This window comes from Scardinius erythrophthalmus (genome assembly GCF_964197995.2).
Source record: "Scardinius erythrophthalmus genome assembly, chromosome: 22".
NCBI classification, from domain to species: domain Eukaryota; kingdom Metazoa; phylum Chordata; class Actinopteri; order Cypriniformes; family Leuciscidae; genus Scardinius; species Scardinius erythrophthalmus.
This window is the reverse complement of record NC_138242.1, coordinates 3,489,113-3,509,369: the sequence shown is the minus strand read 5'-3', so window position 1 is coordinate 3,509,369 and position 20,257 is coordinate 3,489,113. Positions and strand designations below refer to the sequence as shown.

Here is a 20,257-nt window from a genome sequence, read left to right as displayed (position 1 = left end):
GTAATGAGGGGTGGACAGTGTATGCTTTTTCCAGGCAGCTGTCAATGGCACACTGATCTGTCAGCATGGACCCTGCATCTGCACTCCTCTGTAACTCACACCACGACTCTCCACAGAAACCGGGCAAGAGCCAGCGTCTGTCTTCGCTTACAAGAACTCTATCTTGGTAAAACCAGCCTCTTTTGTGCGAGAATGCAGTTCTTTCTCTTTCCGCCCATGCATATTTGCATGGATATGGAGATGAGGCTGTGCTGTCCTCAAACCTCACCCATGTGACCCGTCAACCACCCCACTGTGAAGTCTGGCAAATCCAATGCGCCATATGTGTCTTTAGGCTCAAATAAAGACCCACCATCTGCAAAAAAGAAGGGTAAAAGACTTGTCCCTGTCGCAGGCACCTGTGAGGTTTGACAGCCGAGTCGTCCGTTGCCAAGGACCCCTTAATTTGCATGCTTGTTTACATCGTCTCTTAACCTCTGAAAAGCCAGGAACTATCGAGCCTGTTCCACAGCTGAGTCCCCATCCCCCTTAAAACACCCAAAGAACATGTGCGTACCAAGAACCAGATCTTCCTGTGCATCCGTGCAACTCTTCTGTACTCAGCAATAGGGGTGTCCATGGTTAACCGATTAACCGATTAACCGTTAAAAATTGCGTAACCGAGTGAAACATTTTGCTCGGTTAAGTGGCGTCAATGGTGTGCATTGAATTTAGTTGTAATACATTTTTGCACCGCCAGAGACCGCTAGACCAGTTTTCTAATATGAAGCGGGCAAAGAAAGCGCGCGTCCGAGAATGAAGGCTGTGCGCGAGCCAGAAACAAATATAGTCAGTCAGTATCCGCGCCACTGATCGCAGCACAATAATATCTGTCTGCAGAGCCGCAGAGCCACAGCTTTACACCAGCAGTTTTACCCCGCGCATGCGCAGTTTCATCACAACAGTTTTACCCGCAGAGTCCGTTTACCGTTACATTAACCCATACAATTTGTATTATGCATTTCCTAAACATGTACTTGCTAATCAAACACTTTATATGAACAAACTACTAATCTATAAAACACAATCGGTCTTCCGACCTTTTACTGTGTTGATATGCGCGAGGGAGAGAGAGCAATACAGCGCTCGTGTTGTTTGAAGGCGGTGAGAGTGCGCGCGCGCGCGGCCGGGGCTCTCTCTCACTGTTTGTTCTTATGCGCCCTGTCCACTGATCTAAATAATTAGTTGTTACGACGACTTATTTGTTCCCTCGTTTTAATAAATCGTGGACACGTTGAACTATTTCCCTCCCTCATTTTGATTTAACGTGGCCAAAAACAGTTTGATACTATTAATTAGTGAATGCTAAAGACCTATATTTTGTGAATTGGTGAATATTCAGGTGAATTATTTCGTGGCCACGAATTAATAATAATTATTAAACTGTTTTTCGTCCCTGTGAAGATAGCTCTTCAGTGAAGGCCGACTACAGCTTTTTATTCCTTTTTTTTTTTGTGAATTGGTGAATATTTATCAGTATCAGGTGAATTGTTGTGGCCACGAATTAATAATACCTCAGCACGTTTTACAAGCCCCTTCTCGATCGCAGCGGCAACGAGCACTTTGATCACTTGATTTAAAAAACAAAACATTTCAGCGCTAGATCGCCTAAAAAAAAAAAAAAAAACGAACGAAATGAATGCTCTGCTAGTTAACTGAAGATGTTTTGTTTATTTGTATTGGTATTCATGCCGCGAGATGTTTCAAAAGTGGTGACAATATCGACCTTAGAAAATAGTGGTGGGGACATGTCCCACCCGCAAATTTTGCCTATCTCGGGGTTGCGGCGCGCACACTATGGTTAACCGAGTATTAACCGCTAAGGGCCTCGGTTAACGGTTAATGAAAAACTTGAAAACGTGCAGCCCTACTCAGCAAGCAATTTCGCGTTTAAAAGACGTCTAATAGACGTCTAAAACAAGGCAAAATTTGGTCTGCCAGTGAAAATTTGATAGACGTCTTAACCATATCCCAAGAATAGACTAGTTGTTTCATTTAATCTCTTTGTTATCTAATTGATAACTAGTCTATTCTATGGTTTAGACGTCTATTAAATTTTCACTGACAGCCCAAATTTTGCCTTGTTTTAGGACGGCTTTGACGGCTATTGGACGTCTTTTAAACGCGACATTGCTCGCTGGGATGGATCTATCTGAAAGCCGTTTAACAAGATGAGCTCTGTATTTTCAAAGAGACTGATTTGGAAGCTTTGCAACCCTTTTCTCTTACTGAATGTGAGATGCGCGCACAGATACAGAGCTGGTTTGCATGAAGCAAGCTCACCCAAGGCAACGCAGCCAGGGCTGATTTGGAAATGAAAGCCACTTCCTGCGCAGCGCAGTTCAGCTTGTTGCCTTTTATGATGTATACTCGACTCAGGTGTTGAATGAGTAAAACAGTCGACCACACAGACAGTCATGGATTGATGCCACAACTTCATTTGCAGAACTCCCCATTTTGGTCAAAGTTGAAGCGAAAGTTACTCATTTGATACTCAGTTTTTTTTTTCCCTGTTGTTAGTCATGTTACCATAAAAAATCTGTCAGCTGATAAAACTGCATGTGCCGTGTATGGTGCCACTTGTTAGCTAGGATCTTGTCCGCAAAACAAAGCAGATAATCATGTAGCCTAGGCTATAAGGAATTTTGTTGTTGAGAAAATAACTGGGTTTGGTGCCGTGCTTTTGTCATCTTCTCTGTTCTGCTCTAATATAAACCATCATCTGTAAAAGGAACTCAAACCTCACTGGAGTTTCCACATGTTGCCACACAATGGCTGGTCAGATGATTTCAATTTGCTACGTCTTTGATTTTGATTGCATCGCTGTCACTTCTGCTGAGTAATTGAGAAACTTCCTGAGGGATGCTTTTTTTGTCCATTCGATTACTAATACCATATTCTTTGGTATAGCCATTTTTATTTGGACATGGAAACATAATACCATTGTGAACTTTTATTATCATGGCATTCTTTGAAGCAAATACGTGTTGTAACTGTCTTCTATGGTCATTTTTAGTTTTCGAGTTATGCAATTATTCAAAGTTAAGGCAACTGTTTGAAGACTGTTAAACTGCTGACATTTATGGCTAGCTTCCTGAATAATTACACCGATTAATGGCACAGACCGCCTCCTGTCATAGTTCAGTATGAATTCATGTTAAATATGTATAACGGGACTGCGTTATTGCATTGTGTTGGCTGAGACTTTACATCTCAGTGTGACTGCATTTCCTACTTCTGATGGGATTTCTTGGAAACTACACTTTCGTCTTCAAAAAGGACTTGGTAACAAGCTTTTAATACAGTGGGCAATTGTCTTTTTTGGCATAGTCTAACTGAAGTAATTAGTATCAGCCCTTCTGTAGGCTGTAGTTTGTAGTCTTGTAGGGTGTACGGTTTGCATTGATAAGGATATGAGACCTCAGGGTGGTACCCCCCCCCCCCTCCCTCCATCAAAGTCTCTGGTGTTTAATAGAAACAAAGCAAACATGCCAGGGAGTGAGCAGTTAACTTGGTGCCGTCTTTCAAGCGTCAAACTGGCCCGTCCCGTTTATCCAGATTCTCACTTCGCTCTTTCTCTGCTGTTTTTCCCCCTTTCTTTCAAACCTTTCTTTAAACTCTTTTGAACCTTCCTCTCTTTGCACAGGTCCAATCTCCTCTCTTTCTTTCACTGTTTTTTTATCTTCGCCTCCCGCTATTGAAACTGATATTGAGGGGTGATGTGCTAGGCAGAAAGCAGCGCTATCTCAGCGCGCCAAATGCTCTCAAACATGTCGGTTCATGCACTTGTCCGTGCCTGTCATCCAGCCCTGAAACAGAGCAGTAGCATTCTTTCTCTCTCTCTCACACACACACACACACACACACACACACTGAAGTGCTCATGCTCACACGCGGAGGCGGAGGTAATCACATAGTGGGCAAACACAAACAGGTTTAACCCAAAAATGGATGTACCTGCGCTCATTAAACATAAATTTAGCCTTAATTAAGCGGGTTCCTGTCATGCAGAAATGACATGTGACCTGTAGCTGTTAATTGTGGCACCTTTCTTAGATTTTTTTTTTTTAAACTGGTTAAACTTTTCTCAACAGTCCGTTTAAGTTCATATATATTGACTTATCTAATTAGTTGTGCTTGCAAAGAAAAGCTCACTATTACTGATGCTTATACGTTAGATTTGTGGAATAGCTCGAGCACTGTCTGTGCTCCTGTAATGAGTGGGAGTGACAGCATTACTTAAGGCAAAGTCATATGACTATTTTGATGCATATCTAGGAAATTACCCTACTGTTCAGAAATTTGGGGTTGGTCCGTTTAAAAAAAAAAAAAATAAATAAATATATATGTATATATATATGTATATGTATATATGTATGTATGTATGTGTGTTTTTGAAAAGTCTCATGCTTACCAAGGCTACATTAATTTGATTAAAAAAAATCCAGTAATATTGTAAAATATTATTACAATTTAAAAAAAGTTTTCTATTGTACTACTATATTTTAAAATTAAATGTATTCCTGTGATCAAAGCTGAATTTTCAGCATCATTACCCCAGTCTTCATGATCCTCCAGAAATCGGCCTAATATGCTGATTTGCTGCTCAAGAAACATTTCTGATTAATCAATAAAATAATATTAATTTCTTCTTATTTATCAATGTTAAAAACAGTTCTGCTTCATATTTGTGTGGAACTTTTTTTTCATGATTTTTTTGATGAATGATTTTTATTGCCATTTTGATAAATGCAATGTTTTTTTTTTTTTTTTTTAAATCATACAGCCACCAAACTTTTGAACTGTGATGTACTTGGAAAATGTGCAACTTTATGCATATTTTCTATTTTATTTACATTTTAGCGTTTCCATTCAGCATTTTATAAGATTTGTCCGAAAATCTCGTTTATAAACCGCAAAGCTTATTGTTTTTTTCCATATTAATGTTTTCATAGTTTTTTTTTTATATTTTAAAAATGACAGTGGTAATGCTTCAGGGATGCTGGCTGTGTATTCCTGGGATTCCTTTTCTCCTTTTCTTTGACTATTGTGTGATTCACACCAAAGCCAATAACAGTTGCTGAGTACAGTCAGTTTCCTGTCATCATCATCATCATCATCATCAGAGCAATGCAACATGGGAGAAGACACAGTGGCTGGGTGTGTTTCACAGGGGCAGAGCAAAAAAAAAATCATCTACACGTGTACACACAGACACACACACACACACACACACACACACACAGACACAGACACACACAGTGGCGTGGCTAAAGACCACAGCAATCTAAAATGTCTCCTCCACCCAGGCCATTATACCTGCCTCTTTGCCTCTCAATTAGGCAGTCTTACCAGCCACTAATCTGATAATCTCTGTCCTGTGTCTCTCATCCCATCCTCCATCTCTCTCTCTCATCCCTTCCTCCATCTCTCTCTCATCTCTCCTCTGACGACTCCTCCGCTTGTCTCTCCATCTCGTCTCCATCCCCCACCAACGCCAAAGTTTCCTGTGAACTTTTTATGGTCATCTGTCTCCAGTCTGTTAAGTCTTTGTGTCTCTCTCTCTCTCTCTCTCTCTCTCTCTCTCTCTCTCTCTCTCTCTCTCTCTCTCTCTCTCTCTCTCTCTGTTAAAGACACACTCCATCACCCCTTCGTCACGTCTCCTCTCTTTTCAAAAGCTCCTGCACAAAGAGGATAAAGCTACGTAAGTCTCTCCTCCTCTTCATCTGTGCATCTCCGTATCCCTCCATCCTTCGGACGGCTAACGGACGTTAAACGGGCCAATCACTGATTAGTGATGCAACAAATGATGCTGAACAACTTCTTACTGTGTTTATTAGTGGCAGACCACATTTCTTTTTGTGCTGATTTTAGGTGAGAATTTATTTAAACATTGGGTGATATCAAAAAACATTATAAAATACTAGTAATAAAATACTAGTTCCAACAAATGAGTAATTTAGCAGGTTGGGATACTTTTTATATTTTAGCAGCTTAGTTAAACAACAGCAAGTTAAACATATTCTAGTGTACACTGATTTTCTGCAATATTACAGTATAGTGTTCAAATGTTAGGTCAGATTTTTTTTTTATTGTTTTGAAAGTTGTTTCTTAATAAATTGCAAATTATTACAATTTAAAATAATAATTTTAAATGTTCAGTACATTTTAAGATGTAATTTATTCCTGTGAATGTTCAGCATCATAACTCCAGTCTTCATTGTCACATGATCCTTCACAAATCTGTCTAATATGATGATTTTCTGCTCAAGACTATTTTCAGTGTCGAACGCAGTTGTGAATAGTTGAACGGCATTTATCTGAAATGGAAATCTTTTGTAACATGTTTTACTGCCTTTTTGATAAAAAAAATGAATCATTGCTATATAAAAGTACTGTTTTTTAAATACTGACCCACGAACCTTTTGAACAGTATCGCTATATGAATTTTTATGGAAAAGTGGCTTAAACGCTCCTCAAAGTTACCCCATCGCAAATTTGATTGTGATTTAAGTTTCACAAACTAAGTACACAAAACGTGTTTAGTTTTTTACAATCACTGCAAGTTATAGTAATAAGTGAGTCAGATGTTGATTCAGAAACTGCTCTGAATGATTCACTGAGTTCATTCAGTAAAGGATGAGTCATAATGATTCAAACTGGTAGTTTCAGAGTCATTTGAACAAATCTTTAAAAGAATCCCTTCATAAGAGTCAGTTGTTTGTGAAGTGAATAGAAATGTTACTGAAACGTTTAAAGCGATTGACAAATTTCTGCTGTCTATTGTTTTAACTGGTGACCGCCTATGCCAAACATTCAAGTAGTTTCTTGATTCAGAGCAGCCTTTGGGGAGAGATTGAGTTAAACTGCAGCACGACTGCGGGTCAAACTCCAGCCACTGAGATAGAGATTCTGTGTTTCGTAGCGCTGTGATTCAACACGGCAAGTTTTGCAATGATTTTATTACTTTATAACAGATTTCAAGGTCAAAAGTCTGTGGCTCGTCCCGAAAGAAAGTGTGTGTGTGTGTGTGTGTGTTCATAGGCATGCATATTAAACTCCCTCTTTGTGGTCTCCCTGCAGTGTGAGCAGTGGTTGCTGACACACGAGGTGCACTGCGGTCCTCAACCCCGAACGACAGCAGAATAATACAACCTCGTCTGAGGACGGGTAAATATACCTCACCGTCCGGTCCGGTCCGGTCCGGTCCGAGCCAAATGAGCATCCTCACTGTTTGCACATTCAGCATGGAAAACTGGCCTGCTTATCAAGCCCTGCCCACAAGTTTCACCTGAAACTCCTTTTATTTCATCCTTTCATCCATGTCTATTCATCTTCGCTGTTTTAAAGTCACAGCTACACTCATACTGTATAGTTTGCCACACATTTTGACATCCTTGGCTCGCATACCTTTCCTATCATTCATCAAATTCAGCTGTTCTGCTCTTTTGCAGTGTGCATGCGGTCCAAAAACAGTCAAGCTAGCCATGTATGCCGCTTTGGATCCATTTAGAAATGAGTTAGGTAAACAAAACAGATGTGCGAATCTCCTGTTTGTCAAGTTACAGTTTATTATTTTGCTTCATAAAAGCACGGGAATCCTTAAGCTTGAACTTGTAATCTGCTTTCAGCTCATGAGACTTCATATACACACACTAACGTCCTCTGCATGAAGCTGGGATCTATCAGTGCTGCGTTGTCTTGTTTTAAAACACTTGTGCTGAAAACATGATGTTTTTTTGGTTCAGGTTGGGTGGTTAGTTACAAACATGACTTGGCATCAGATGCAGGAAGGAATCTGAAATATGTATTTGTGATTGTTGCCGTAAAGGAAAAAAAATTGAAAAGATGTAAAGACAAAATGCCAGACAAAGGCCAATCTTCAAACCAAATGGAAGTTGACTTCAATTGTCTTCAGTTCAGGCATTGATAAAGCTGTGCAACGTCAAAGATAAAGATAGAAACTAGCATTGTCGTAACACTTTACTTTACAATAATTTTAACATTAGCTAACATGAACTAACAATTGTACATATATTTATATATATTATTTTTTAAATGTTAAATGCATTTGTTTATCTAATTAGCTAGAAAGTCACATTAACCAAGATTGATAAATGCTGTAAAAGCATTCATCGTCGTTATTTTATGTTAACTATTGCATTAACTAATGTTAACAAATTGAGCCTTGAAGGAAAAATGTTTTTTTTTTTTCTGTAAAAATAGCTTCAGTCCATAGTTCAGCCTAAATGAGAGTTGCTAGCTACATTTTCGGCTGCTCGTCCTGCAGTGTTCTCAGGTAGCGGGGTCAAAGGTCAACATTCTCTTCTGTAAAACAGCTGTGCTATCTAGGTGAAAGTATGATGCTCCCAAAGACACATTGTTTTACACAAAAGTACTGAATTATATACAGTAAGCTCGTTCATCTGCTCTCACAGTTAAATCATTCTCTTTGTTTCACCAGTGTTGTGCTGTGAAACTCTTAGGGCTGTTAGATTGTTGCTTATCATTATTAGACTAAACCAAAGAGGTGATGTGCTCAAACTAACCTCTGACTCCAGTGATTCTGAGTCATGGCTTATTGCTCAAGCCATGCTTTCGATCGCCTGCAGTTCCCCAAGCTCAGACTTGTGGCGCATTTGTTAAAAGTCACTGAACAGGACCGAACCATTCATCACATACCGACAGGGCATGTAACAATGATAACAAAATTCATTAGATGTCGCCAAGATAAAAGTGAATGCTCTCAAATCGGCCAAAATCCACCTTTTCTACTCAGTGAAACTTTTCTATCATGATGTGTGATATGGTTGTTTCACTTTGTTTCATAGGTTTTTTGGTGGGATTTTGAGCTTGTGGTTGTATGGTGGTTTAGGCCTGAGGCGTCTTTGATAGGTGAGGCAGTCTGTCATCCACCAAAAACCTGTTTGAGAGGCTGCAGGTTCAGAGATAAACGTGATACTTTACCATAAACAGTCACAGTTTAGCTTGTGAATAATTTTATGAAAACAACTGAGATTTACAGTGATGGAGAATCATTTTGAGTATAAAAAAAAGCCAGTAAACAGTAACTGAGCATAAACTATTTTGATGCTGTTGTTTCTTGGAAGATCTTTACAGTGTGTTAGTGTGTGTTTGTGCTTAGCCACCCATTTTTTGTATTATTTTTTTGCTTAGCATATCTGTTTCTGTTCTGCTCTTGGGGCATTGAACTGATTTTATTGAGGAAGTATTTAATAAGAGGTCTGTTTTTCTCACACTACTAGATTTAGACTGTTTTGATCACATGTGATTAATTGTGGAATCATGGTAGTTTAAATATATTATCTGGTAGTTCTTTGGTTAGTCAAGTTCAGTTTGCTCTCTGTAACACCCTGAATCCTTCTCTTACATGTCTTCCAAACCACTCACTTTCAAGATGGAGACTTATCACAACCTACTGGCATGAAGCCCACAAGACTTGATGTCGCATTAAACCATACATTTTCGGTAGTTTACTGATTTTTAATTGTATTAATCTGAATTGGAAACCTGGTGACAATTGTGGGTACTAAAACAAATCTAGAGACCCCTACATTCTGCATTATTGTTGTGTTGTTTATGAATTTCCTTAAAAGTGCATCTATTATAAACATTGCTGTTTTATTGTATCTGACTTGCAATGTTGGATCTCAATATTTCAACCCCAACAAAAAGCTTAGTCACCATGAAACGATAAGAGCACTTAGAAAATGACATTAGGTCCAGCTCTACATTTCTTTGCTTGTTTGTGAAGCTGTTTCACTCGGATATACATCACAATAGGGAAGAAAAGTCTCCATGCCAAATTTAACAGGATGCATCTCAAATTTGTTGCTTAATTACAGCTTTTAATAGTCTTGGAAACTCACCATTCGTGTGGATCAGGTTACAGGATTTGCCCGATTGCTGTAATTTTCATAGTGGATGGCCACACAATATACCCTGATAAGGGGACATTTTTGCTTCAGGACATTTCTTTTTACTTTGGACAGGGTTTATAAAGTCCCATTGTGTTTTGCCTCGAGTACAAAGCTAGTTCAGTAGGCCATTACGTTAAGATAAGAGGCTTATTCCCATCTCAGAGAGGGAGGCTACCTTCAGACTGTCAGTTTTTGGGATTGACAATTGCATTTACTTACAGGTGTGTGAGTCTCGAAATGTCCCGTTCAAGCAGAATCTTACAGTAGCGTTTTAAATTCAGTCTGTATGAACGTTCAAACGGAAGTCAAGCCTGTATTCGCTTGCCAGTAACCACACTGACCAAAGTAATATCAAAGATGGTGGTGTCCATGAAACTAAAGTCTTATCTTTTTTGGCACGAGAAGAGTCCAAAGCGTGCAAGTTCATCTGTCAAATCTTCATTAACTGACAGCAGCTTTTATATTAGTGTCATGAGAGCCAAGCATTTGAGTCGTGCGTAGAACACAAAACTGACAGAAGTGGCTCCTGTGGAGAACAGTGACTGGATCTAAAACCTAAGATGACACACAGCTCATATCTCCATCGCTGTAAGTTACCGAATACACACATAAAACCCAAAACACACAGTAGACACACGTTTGTGCAGCATAGAGCAGCTCTCTCGCACTTTATGACGTAGGACATGACAGATAACTAGTTGTCCAGTCCAGTTCCCTTCACACAGCACAGGTTTTCTGAGAATAAAGTTGTAATAATAATAATATGTTTATTTTATATAGCGCCTATCTGCAAACTCAAGGTCACTTTACAATATGATACAAATAAACATGACAGTAGACAGAGACACAATATGGATAAACTTAAATAGATAAACATGACAAGAATCAGATCTTAAAGTCAGGGATCAGACAAACAAGAAGCAAAAAGATATGTTTTAAGGTGGGTTTTGAAATCATGTAATGATGGAAGGTCGCGAATGTGTCTGGGAATAGAATTCCAGAGAGTGGGAGCAGCGATACCAAATGATGATAGTTTATGCCGAGGGATGAACAACGGAAAAAAGTTGGGTGTGAGTTTGGTTATAGAATGCGGTTGTAAATAGATGAATTGTGTCTGAACGTAACCATATTAAAAACTCTAGTACAGGACTGACCACAGTACTCTGTTGCTGTGTGAATGTGGCTGGAAAGAGCTTGTGTAAGACTCAATGGTCATCTCTAGGGCGAATGACATTCGAATGAGCGGGCGAAAGAGTGTGATTTACGTGAGTAAGAGAGGGAGTACTAGTAATATTCCTTCCACTCTGTCCTAGTTTGGCCCCAAACCAGCCCCCTTTCTCTTTCTCTCTGTAAACATAGTGCTCTACTGATACCCTGATCTTTGCCCTTAGAGAGTAAGAGAGACTGAACGTGAAAAGTTCAAGCTGGCAGGCTGCACACCACTCCATAAACTAAAACAAGAGGTGTGCTCAAAATGTTGGTGACCGAATGCGCCGCCTTTGTCATCAGGAGTCAGTTTGTGTGAGAGGATTTGTGAAGCTCGGTCTGGCAAGTCAGGACAAGATTCTGGCTCAATAGGCCCCAGTTTGAGTCACTCAAACATATGATTGGTAGGGAGGACAGATGCGAGGTGGGAGAGAATGGCTACTCTGAAACTCTTCTTTTACACCAAGATCTTGGGATGTTTAGTTTCCGGGAGTGTAGCTTCCTTCCTCTACTGCCTCGTCTATCTTTGTTAGCTACTACTTATTTCACACAAGAGTCTGCATTTCGTCTGTTTCCTTTTGAGCGCTGCGATGTTAAGGAAGACACTGAAAGCTATAATAAACAGCCAACATATGGTCACTGGATTTTTTGCAATCTCAACCCCCTCGCCTCATTGCAGACCTCTCTACTATTTCTCAATTTAACCACAAAGCGTTTTTTTTTTTGTTGTTGTTGTTGAGCAAACAAACCCCATTTTAGCTTTCTCCCACTCAGGAAGAACTTTTATATCTTCATCCTTTCCCTTTCTAAAAGCTATTCAAGACTAAAAACAGTGAACCGAACGGTCGCTCCATGCAATATCTGTTTGCTTTTAAAGTGCATGTGTCACTTTTGTCAGTTTGGCTTGGAGCTATTGTCTGACAGCCATCCTTGAAAAGCCCAACCCACCTCGGCTCTGTCATTTGCATCCCAGAAGCCAGGCCAATTACTTTAATTAGAGCTCCCACTGAATGTAGGCTGGAGGCATCATATAAGGAAGGAAAAGCTCTTGTAATGTCAAGGTTTTTGACTAAATCGTGCATTGGTGACTTGAGTTTGTGGCTAGAGGGGGATGCTTTGGCTTCAGGCCCAAGTTTTAAGGTAAATTTAGATTAGGAATGCTTCTCCAATAAATAGTCAGGTGCTATTTGTACTATTTGGCAGTGTCATATGTGTGTCCCGAGGTAAAGTAGGACAAGCTATTGAAAATTTCAATTGTCGAGCGGAAACCAACTTTTCGCCAATTGTGTAGCATCACAAATGTGTTGGCTGTACATGTAAAAACAGAAGTTCTCAACCTTTTTGATTCCAAGAAACAACCCCCAACAAGAATTATAAGAATTTGAATGCTTGTCGTGTTAGTTTGGTAAATATTTCAGCTACTTTTCTAATACCTCATTTAAGTTTTTCCAGAAGAAAACTATGGTTATAGCTAGTGGCTAATTCCAACTGACTCCCTGTTGTGAAAAAATAAAATAAAAAATCGGGTTGTAAAGAAATGCTGTCAATTTAGTCAACCTCAACTCATTTTAGAATAATTTAGAGGAAAAAATGTGTTTTTAACTAGGATGAAAGAGGAAAAGCAGTGAGGGACAGATGGAAGACGAAACAAGATGGAGTGAGACAGAGAGAGGGAAAAGCAGAGGCATTCTTGTTTGCTCGGTTTGGCATCGTGTGAGGACTTTTCCACCCTTGTGTGCTTCTGACTAACACAAAAACACTCAAGAAGCTCACATAAACTCAAGCACACGCAAACACATCCTGAACATTTTCTCCGCTCATAGTGTCAACGAATCATCTCTGCTTTCCCAGAGTTTGACTTGTTTTAACAAGGATGTGCAAGAACCTCTTTCTGTCTTTGTGTGTGTGTGTGTGTGTGTGTGTGTGTGTGTGTGTGTGTGTGTGTGTGTGTGTGTGTGTGTGTGTGTGCGCAGGATAGTGAGAGTGATGGGTGGGAACAGATGTAGTAACAGCAGCCCCCCAACTCCCTCCACCTCCACTATCTCCCGGCAAAGGAGTGAGAATCTTATGACAAGTACAACTCTGTCTCACTCACTCTCGCCCCAAACCCCCACCCCAAATCCTTGCACAACTCGAAACCTGCCCTGCTGTTGTGTAATCTCTTGTCTTTCTACCTCTAATCATCAACAGAACCCAACAGTATCTCGCTTGACTTTCCACACCCATCTCTACGAATACAGGTTTTCCTTCCTTTCCCTTTTCCCACTGTGATCTTCTTGTTTTCAGTGTCTTTCTGTTTCTCTCTTCAGTACATAATACTAGTATATCCCCCGCCCCAAAAATCAACCACTTTTCCTTTTCCAGCAAAAAAACGTCCCGCCCATCATGCAAACGTTCTATCAGAGGAGTGGCTAATCTTGTCTAATGAGGGAAAACAGACATACAGACACTCTTTAGTGTGATTGGTGGCTTGTATACAACTTCCCTTCAATGCACTCCAAGTTAACAGATAATGCTTTTTATTCTTGTGAAAGTTTTTTGTTCTAACCCTTTCTTTTAAATTTAACTGAAAGCATTGACAAACTGATGAAATTCGAGTAAAAAAAGTATTAATATTTTCCTTGCACATGGCAATCGTTATTTTTCCAAAAAGTTTTTAAAAAGTATCTTTCAAGTTAAAAGTATTTTTTTATACAAATATCATGAATTTTTAACCCATAATTACCATTACATCTTTGGGGAGTCATGCCACATGAAATTTTACAATCTGAACTAACTTGCCTTGTCATAAAAAGGCCAACTTAGCCAATATCTTAAGACTTAATAACTTTGACACATGATGCGTCCGAAATGGGTAGGTACGACATTGGATTAATAACAAACTTCATGACTGCAAAAACTGCAAGGACATTCATGACAGTCTTCTCTATGACATACTTTCCTATTTTGTTTTTTATTTGTTGTCACTACAGTGATGTTTGGTTGATGAACACACTTGTCAACCCCCACTTTGGTTATTTTGAGGAGCAAGGACTCAGAAGAGGAGCTCTATCCGCATTTAGCGCTAGACTAGCGGGCTGTTTTTGGAGGAATTTGGTTTACCTCCATTTGGCTACAAGGCATATGTGAAGTTTCACTTATTGGTGCAGAGTTGGCCATCCCTGATTATATCTACCATGCTGTTCTGGTCCAGCCAACAGCAGATCCTGTTGTCCAACTGCCTCGTCACGCACACACACACTCGCATTCCCTTGTCCTCTCTCCAAAAGAGGAAGTTGCCCAGACTGCAGAGGAGCTTCCTGTGTGGTTGTGGATGGGGAAACGGCAATTAGCAAAGAGAGAGTCTTTCGCTTGCTTGTTCTTTCTCCATCTTTTTTCCCCTCCCAACTCTGTTTTTCCCATTCTTCCTCTTTCCACAACTCTCCCTCCTTAATTTTACCACTTTAGCAAACTCTTTAGTCATTAGCACACTTGTCGAATCATAACCAGCATGTTTTAGGCCAAAGTACATTTAGCATCTCTCATCATCCCCACAGGAATGAAGCCCTCATGACCTCCCCATCTTAGAAGTACCGCTTAAACACCCCCCCCCTCCCCCCTCCCCCCTGCTCATCCAGATTAGCATCTACAGCCATCTGCCAGGCCAACACCCACCAAAGCAGAGATATGCCTGTGTGGTCGTTTGTAGTTGTCCGAAAATTGGGTGAAACCAGTCATAGTTTCATAGGCCACACCCTATTCAGTTTGCCTATGATGTTGCAAGTTGCTTAACCCAATCAGATCAGTTATTTCTTAAACTTGGCTAGGAAAGTCACAAGTTGTGCATATTTCACAAAGATTTTGTATGTCGTCGGCGCCGATGGCCTCGTGGTCATTGCGCCAACATGTAGCGCCCCAGTTCGAGTCCCGGCTCGTGGACCATTCCCGATCCCATCCCCCGTCTTTCTCCCACCTCGCTTCCTGTCAACTCTCTACTGTTCTGTCACAAAAGGCAAAAATCAGCAAAAAAAAACTATATTTAAAAAAAAAAGAGAGTGGATGTCAAGGATGGGAAATTCAGTGTAAATAAGGGCCCATTCACAGAAAAACCAAACAAAAAAACAAACATGAAACGAGAGCCGTGGAATAGAAAAACGCAAGATCTTGAGATGCCCAAGCATCTCTTATTTCTTATTTTAACCTAACCTATTAGGTTAAAATGTAACCTGTTTTTAGAACGCTGTCATGTGAGAGTCTCTGCTAAAGATGTGAAATGCAAGAGCAATGGTTGTTCAACTAGTGCATGTTCACATAGAAAAACAATAAAAAAGTACCAAAGTGGAATGCAAAAACGTGTTATTTTGTGAAAGTGTGGATGTGGAATACAGAATGAAGCTTCAAACTTCAGTTAATGACATCAAACTTTGGTGTATGACGACTCTTAAGCTCTTGTGTTCGTGCGCTCATGAGCCGGGCAGACACACTCCCGCTCAGACAGGTGCTGGAGCCATAAAGCACCAAGAGAATGTGTGTACTGTGCCTCATCTAGAGAACACACATCATGTTCTGCTGACTGGGAAAGTGCCCTGTGTAGTGTACAGCTGAACAGTTTTCCCTTCTCAAACCGTTTCTCTCTCGATTTAGATGCTTTAGACAAGGAAGCTGTTCTCTAACTAGCTATTTTCTGCTCATGAAGTTAGAATATTTTTATCATTTATGATTTTATGAAACTTATTGCAAGACTATTTGAATATAAGCATGACTTCCAGTGCACTCAGAGCAACCTTGGCTTATCTGCATCCATTTTTTCTTTATTTTCTCCATAGTTATGGAAAATTCAAAGGAGGAGACGAGAACAGAATCCGCAATTTGCACCCAAACTGCAGAAAAGGTGGAGCAAAGCGATGATGTCCAGAGCCCCGCCCCCACAGAAACACACACAGGTAGAAATCTATTTACGTATCTATCGTTCTATCTATCTATCATTCTATCTACCTATCTATTGTTCTGTCTATTTACCTACCTATCTACCTACCTGTCTATCATGCTATCTATCGTTCTATCCTTCTGTCTGTCTGCCATTAATGCAAAGAAATTAAAACATCCACAGAGGGTTCTGCCAGTGTAGAGGAGGAAGGAAATGAATGGGAGAATGGACAGAATAGAGCAGATGGAGAGATGCATGTAGCCGATGGAGTGGACTTGTCTCCCATTAACTCCATGATGAGCACTGTGATGAAAGCACCTCAACTTAACGACGTAGTAGACTCCGCTCACACCACGCCCAATAAGGTGCCAGTCAAAAGCCCCAGCACCAACCGCAGTGGAAGAAAGATCCAGGTAAGAGGTTATGAAGAGTAAGGGCGAAGGTCTCATACATATGTGCTAAATCAAATAGAATCAGAAAACAGGAAGTGTTATGTATATGTGGATTTACATGCATACATGCAATTTATTATATATATATATATATATAAAACGGTAAAATAGAAGGAAAGCAATGAATTACGTTTCTATATTTTTATAAATGTTTCTTAGTATTTTGTGCAACAGATGCAGTGTTGATGTCGGAAACAAGAACTGTTTGGGGCTCTAAAACAGAAGATGTATTTATGATCCAAACTCAACCCTGAATTTCTAACACTGATTCATAATCTCAAAAAACAAACAAACTCATGCTGACTCAGTCCCCATATTAACCAATCAGACGAGCCGTGGCAATGTCCTTGGCTGCATTCCAATTAGCATACTTCTACTATACAAAAGTTTGTACTTTGCTGCTGAGGAGAAAGTTGATAGGTTTGAGTTTGTATGCCACTGTGGCTTACTACCACGTCATTGTGTTTGCATGTAAGTTTTAAAATCTAGCTATATTCATTACCTTAAAATTCATTGTTAATTTTTGGTTTATCATACATTCAAAGACTCAACGGTCATCCTTGCACATTTGACATACTATTTTTAATTTACTATAATGGATAATGGAACACACTAATCCTAATAATACAGCACTAAATAATGAATAGCTGGTGCATATACAGTCAAACCAAGATTTATTCAGACACCTTCAACATTTCTCACATTAATCACAGTTTATCCGCTATAATTTAGAAAATGGTAATAAAATATGACAAGAACTCAAGAGTTATCAAATCAGTTGATATTTCTCTGGTTTTGTCCATCCTTCTGTTAGACTGTCTCACACATAAATTATGTTGAATATCCGTCAGCTGTTAACTTTAACTACACAATTAGATAATACCAGTTTAGCTTAACCAATTACCAAGCAATGCTTAATTTTAGTTTTAGTCAGTTTGTTCAAGAAAAAAAACAAAGTGTCAAAGTGTCTTAATCATTTTTGGTCTCATTTTTTATTTTTATTTTTTACTGGTAGTCACTGTATGAAGAATTGTTGGGTATAATATGTCACAGTTTACTTTATTTTGCTCTCCTCACTTACATAAATTAACTATATTGTCACACCCACTAGTAAAAAAAAAATCAAATTATATCTGGTGTCTAAATATTTTTTGGTTTGACTGTATATATACATGTGTTTTTGTGGTTAGAAAGTGGTACAGGTGGGAAGGACTTTATGGATGCAGCATCCTGTTTTTAAATGAGAAGTGACAAATGGTCTTCTGGCATCTCAATCCACCTTTTGTCCACACGGCTGCATCACATGGCTCCCATTACAGCATGCAATCCATCCCTTAACACTCCTGTGTGGGTCAACAGGTGTCACTTTTAACCCCTTAACACCCCTGAGGAAATCTGGGGGAAGTTTAGTCTCTGATGTTTTGGATCCAAACCACCCTTCCCCCGTTAGAAAGTTCCTTCCCCGTTTGAAAAACTGACCAATCAGAGTGTTGCTCTTTTGGCAGATTTACATAGTCTGCATTCGGCTAATTTTGTCTGGAGGGCAATAGCTATAAAATCTCATAGACTTGCTATAAAGACTGTTAGTCATATCTAGAGACCAGAATAGGAATCTGAGGGTGGGATCTTTTAGCCGGTTCACCTGGAGAGGCTGTAGCCTAGTTCTCAGGCCTCTTTCACTCCTTTTGAGGAAAAGTAAAGAAGCTTACAGTGAGTTGTGTAATTTAATGGATTAGCTGAGCATAAAGAGACGCGCCAAAGTACAGCACAAATAGGCTCAGACAAAACCGGTAAAAAAAGGTTGCTAACAGGTGTTAGCTCAGGTGCACCTTATGAATTGTAATCAAGGAAAATGAATTGCATCCACTTTTTGAATCAAACTGTGATCATCTTTGGAAGTCTACGCTTTGAAGATTTTTTTTTTTTTAACTCTACTGTCTCCTCTGCTCACCAAGGCTGCATTTATATGATCAAAATATAGTAAAAACTGTAATATTGTAAAATACTGTCGAATATATATGAAGAGTTCAGATACAAAAGCCTCTAAGTCTGAAGTTTTCTTCTAGAATGATCATTTTTGTAAAGATTGTATATTTAAGTTAAGTAATTTCACTTAAATGACAATTAATAGGTAATTTGCATTGCCATTTAAGTGAAATTATTGAACTTAAATATACGAGCTTGATAAAAATGATGATTCTAGAAGAAAATTTCAGATGGCACTTAGAGGCTTTCCCATCTGAACTCTTCATTCATATATATATATATATATATATATATATATATATACACACACACACACACACACACACACACACACACACACACACACACACACACACACACACACACACACACACACACACACACACACACACACACACACACACACACACACACACACACACACACACACACACACATATATATATATACACACACACATATATATATACACACATATATATATATATATATATATGTATATGTATGTGTGTATATATATATATATATATATATATATATATATATGTATATGTATGTGTGTATATATATATATATATATATATATATATATATATATATTAGTAAAGTGTAATTAATTCCTGATCAAAGCTGAATGTTCAGCATCATTACTCCAGTCTTCAGTGTCACATGATCCTTCAGAAATCACTCTAATATGATGATGCTCATTTGATGCTCAAGAAGCACGATTATTATCAATGTTGAAAACAGTTGTGCTGCTTCATATTTTTGTGGAAAACGCAATGCATGTTTTTTCAGGATTCTTTGATGAATAGAAAGTTCAAAAGAACAGTATTTATTCAAAATATACTCCTTATAATCTGTTACTTGTGATCAATTTAATGTGTCCTTGCTGAAATTGTTTACATTCCTTTCAAAGAAAATTCTTAAGGATTCCAGACTTTTGATCGGCAGTGTAATAAGTGTAAATATTGTGCAATAACACATTTAATGACTTATGAACTTTAAGCAGACCAGAATGCATGAATTGTAGCGATTAAATGAATGACACTTCCTTGTATGACGAAACTCTTACTCCCAATTAAGGTCAAAAAAGCAAACATTGTCTGTGAATGACACTTCCCCTCATAACATGCTGAATGGTAAACACGGTCAGCTTTAACAATCGTCTCTCGCTGGTCCTGAACTGAAGCCAAGAGAGTCATAGAAGGAAAACTAGCTCTACGCCAACGTGCCTTCAGAGGAAAAGGAAGTGCTCGTTTCTTCCTAGAGATGTTTTAGAAGATTTTCCAGTCTAGTTGAACCGCTTTGTGTGTTTGTAGATCACATGGGCATCTATTTAGAGCTGAATTAGTGATGACTCATGCACCTTCCCTGTTTTTATATATATTATGAGATATCTACACACTTATTTTATGACATCATATCATAAGTATATAGGGCGTTCTGTCATGTGACGGCATCAGATCTGTGAGGACAGGAACTGGGCTCGCTGAATGGGACAGTGCAGTTATGTTCAAGGGTTAGTTCACCCAAAAATTAAAATTCTGTCAGTAATTACTCGCCCTCATGTTGTTCCAACTCTTCATGTTTCTCTGAGTGAGTTCACGTAGTGTAACAGCGCAGCGCTTCTGGGTTGTACGTCAGATCGGAGGCTCACTATTGGCCGACGCTGGTCATGTGTGTGATGCTGGCCAATAGTAAGCCTCCGTTCTGACGTACAACCC

General features: G+C 39.2%; 1 protein-coding gene across 5 annotated transcripts in view; it reads left to right on the top strand.

The window, feature by feature from the left end:
• rreb1a (ras responsive element binding protein 1a) overlaps positions 1 to 20,257 on the top strand; it is a 63,541-nt gene that overhangs the window by 23,256 nt on the left and 20,028 nt on the right. The window contains exons 2-4 of one of the 5 annotated variants that reach the window (XM_081352196.1): positions 7,123 to 7,209; positions 15,992 to 16,108; positions 16,276 to 16,505. In XM_081352196.1, coding sequence (XP_081208322.1) covers positions 15,994 to 16,108; positions 16,276 to 16,505 — 345 coding nt within the window. In that variant the 5' untranslated portion in view covers positions 7,123 to 7,209; positions 15,992 to 15,993. Of the gene's footprint in view, positions 1 to 7,122; positions 7,210 to 15,767; positions 15,861 to 15,991; positions 16,109 to 16,275; positions 16,506 to 20,257 lie in introns of those variants that run through there. The other 4 variants (XM_081352197.1, XM_081352195.1, XM_081352198.1 and 1 more) reach the window with 4 other exon arrangements.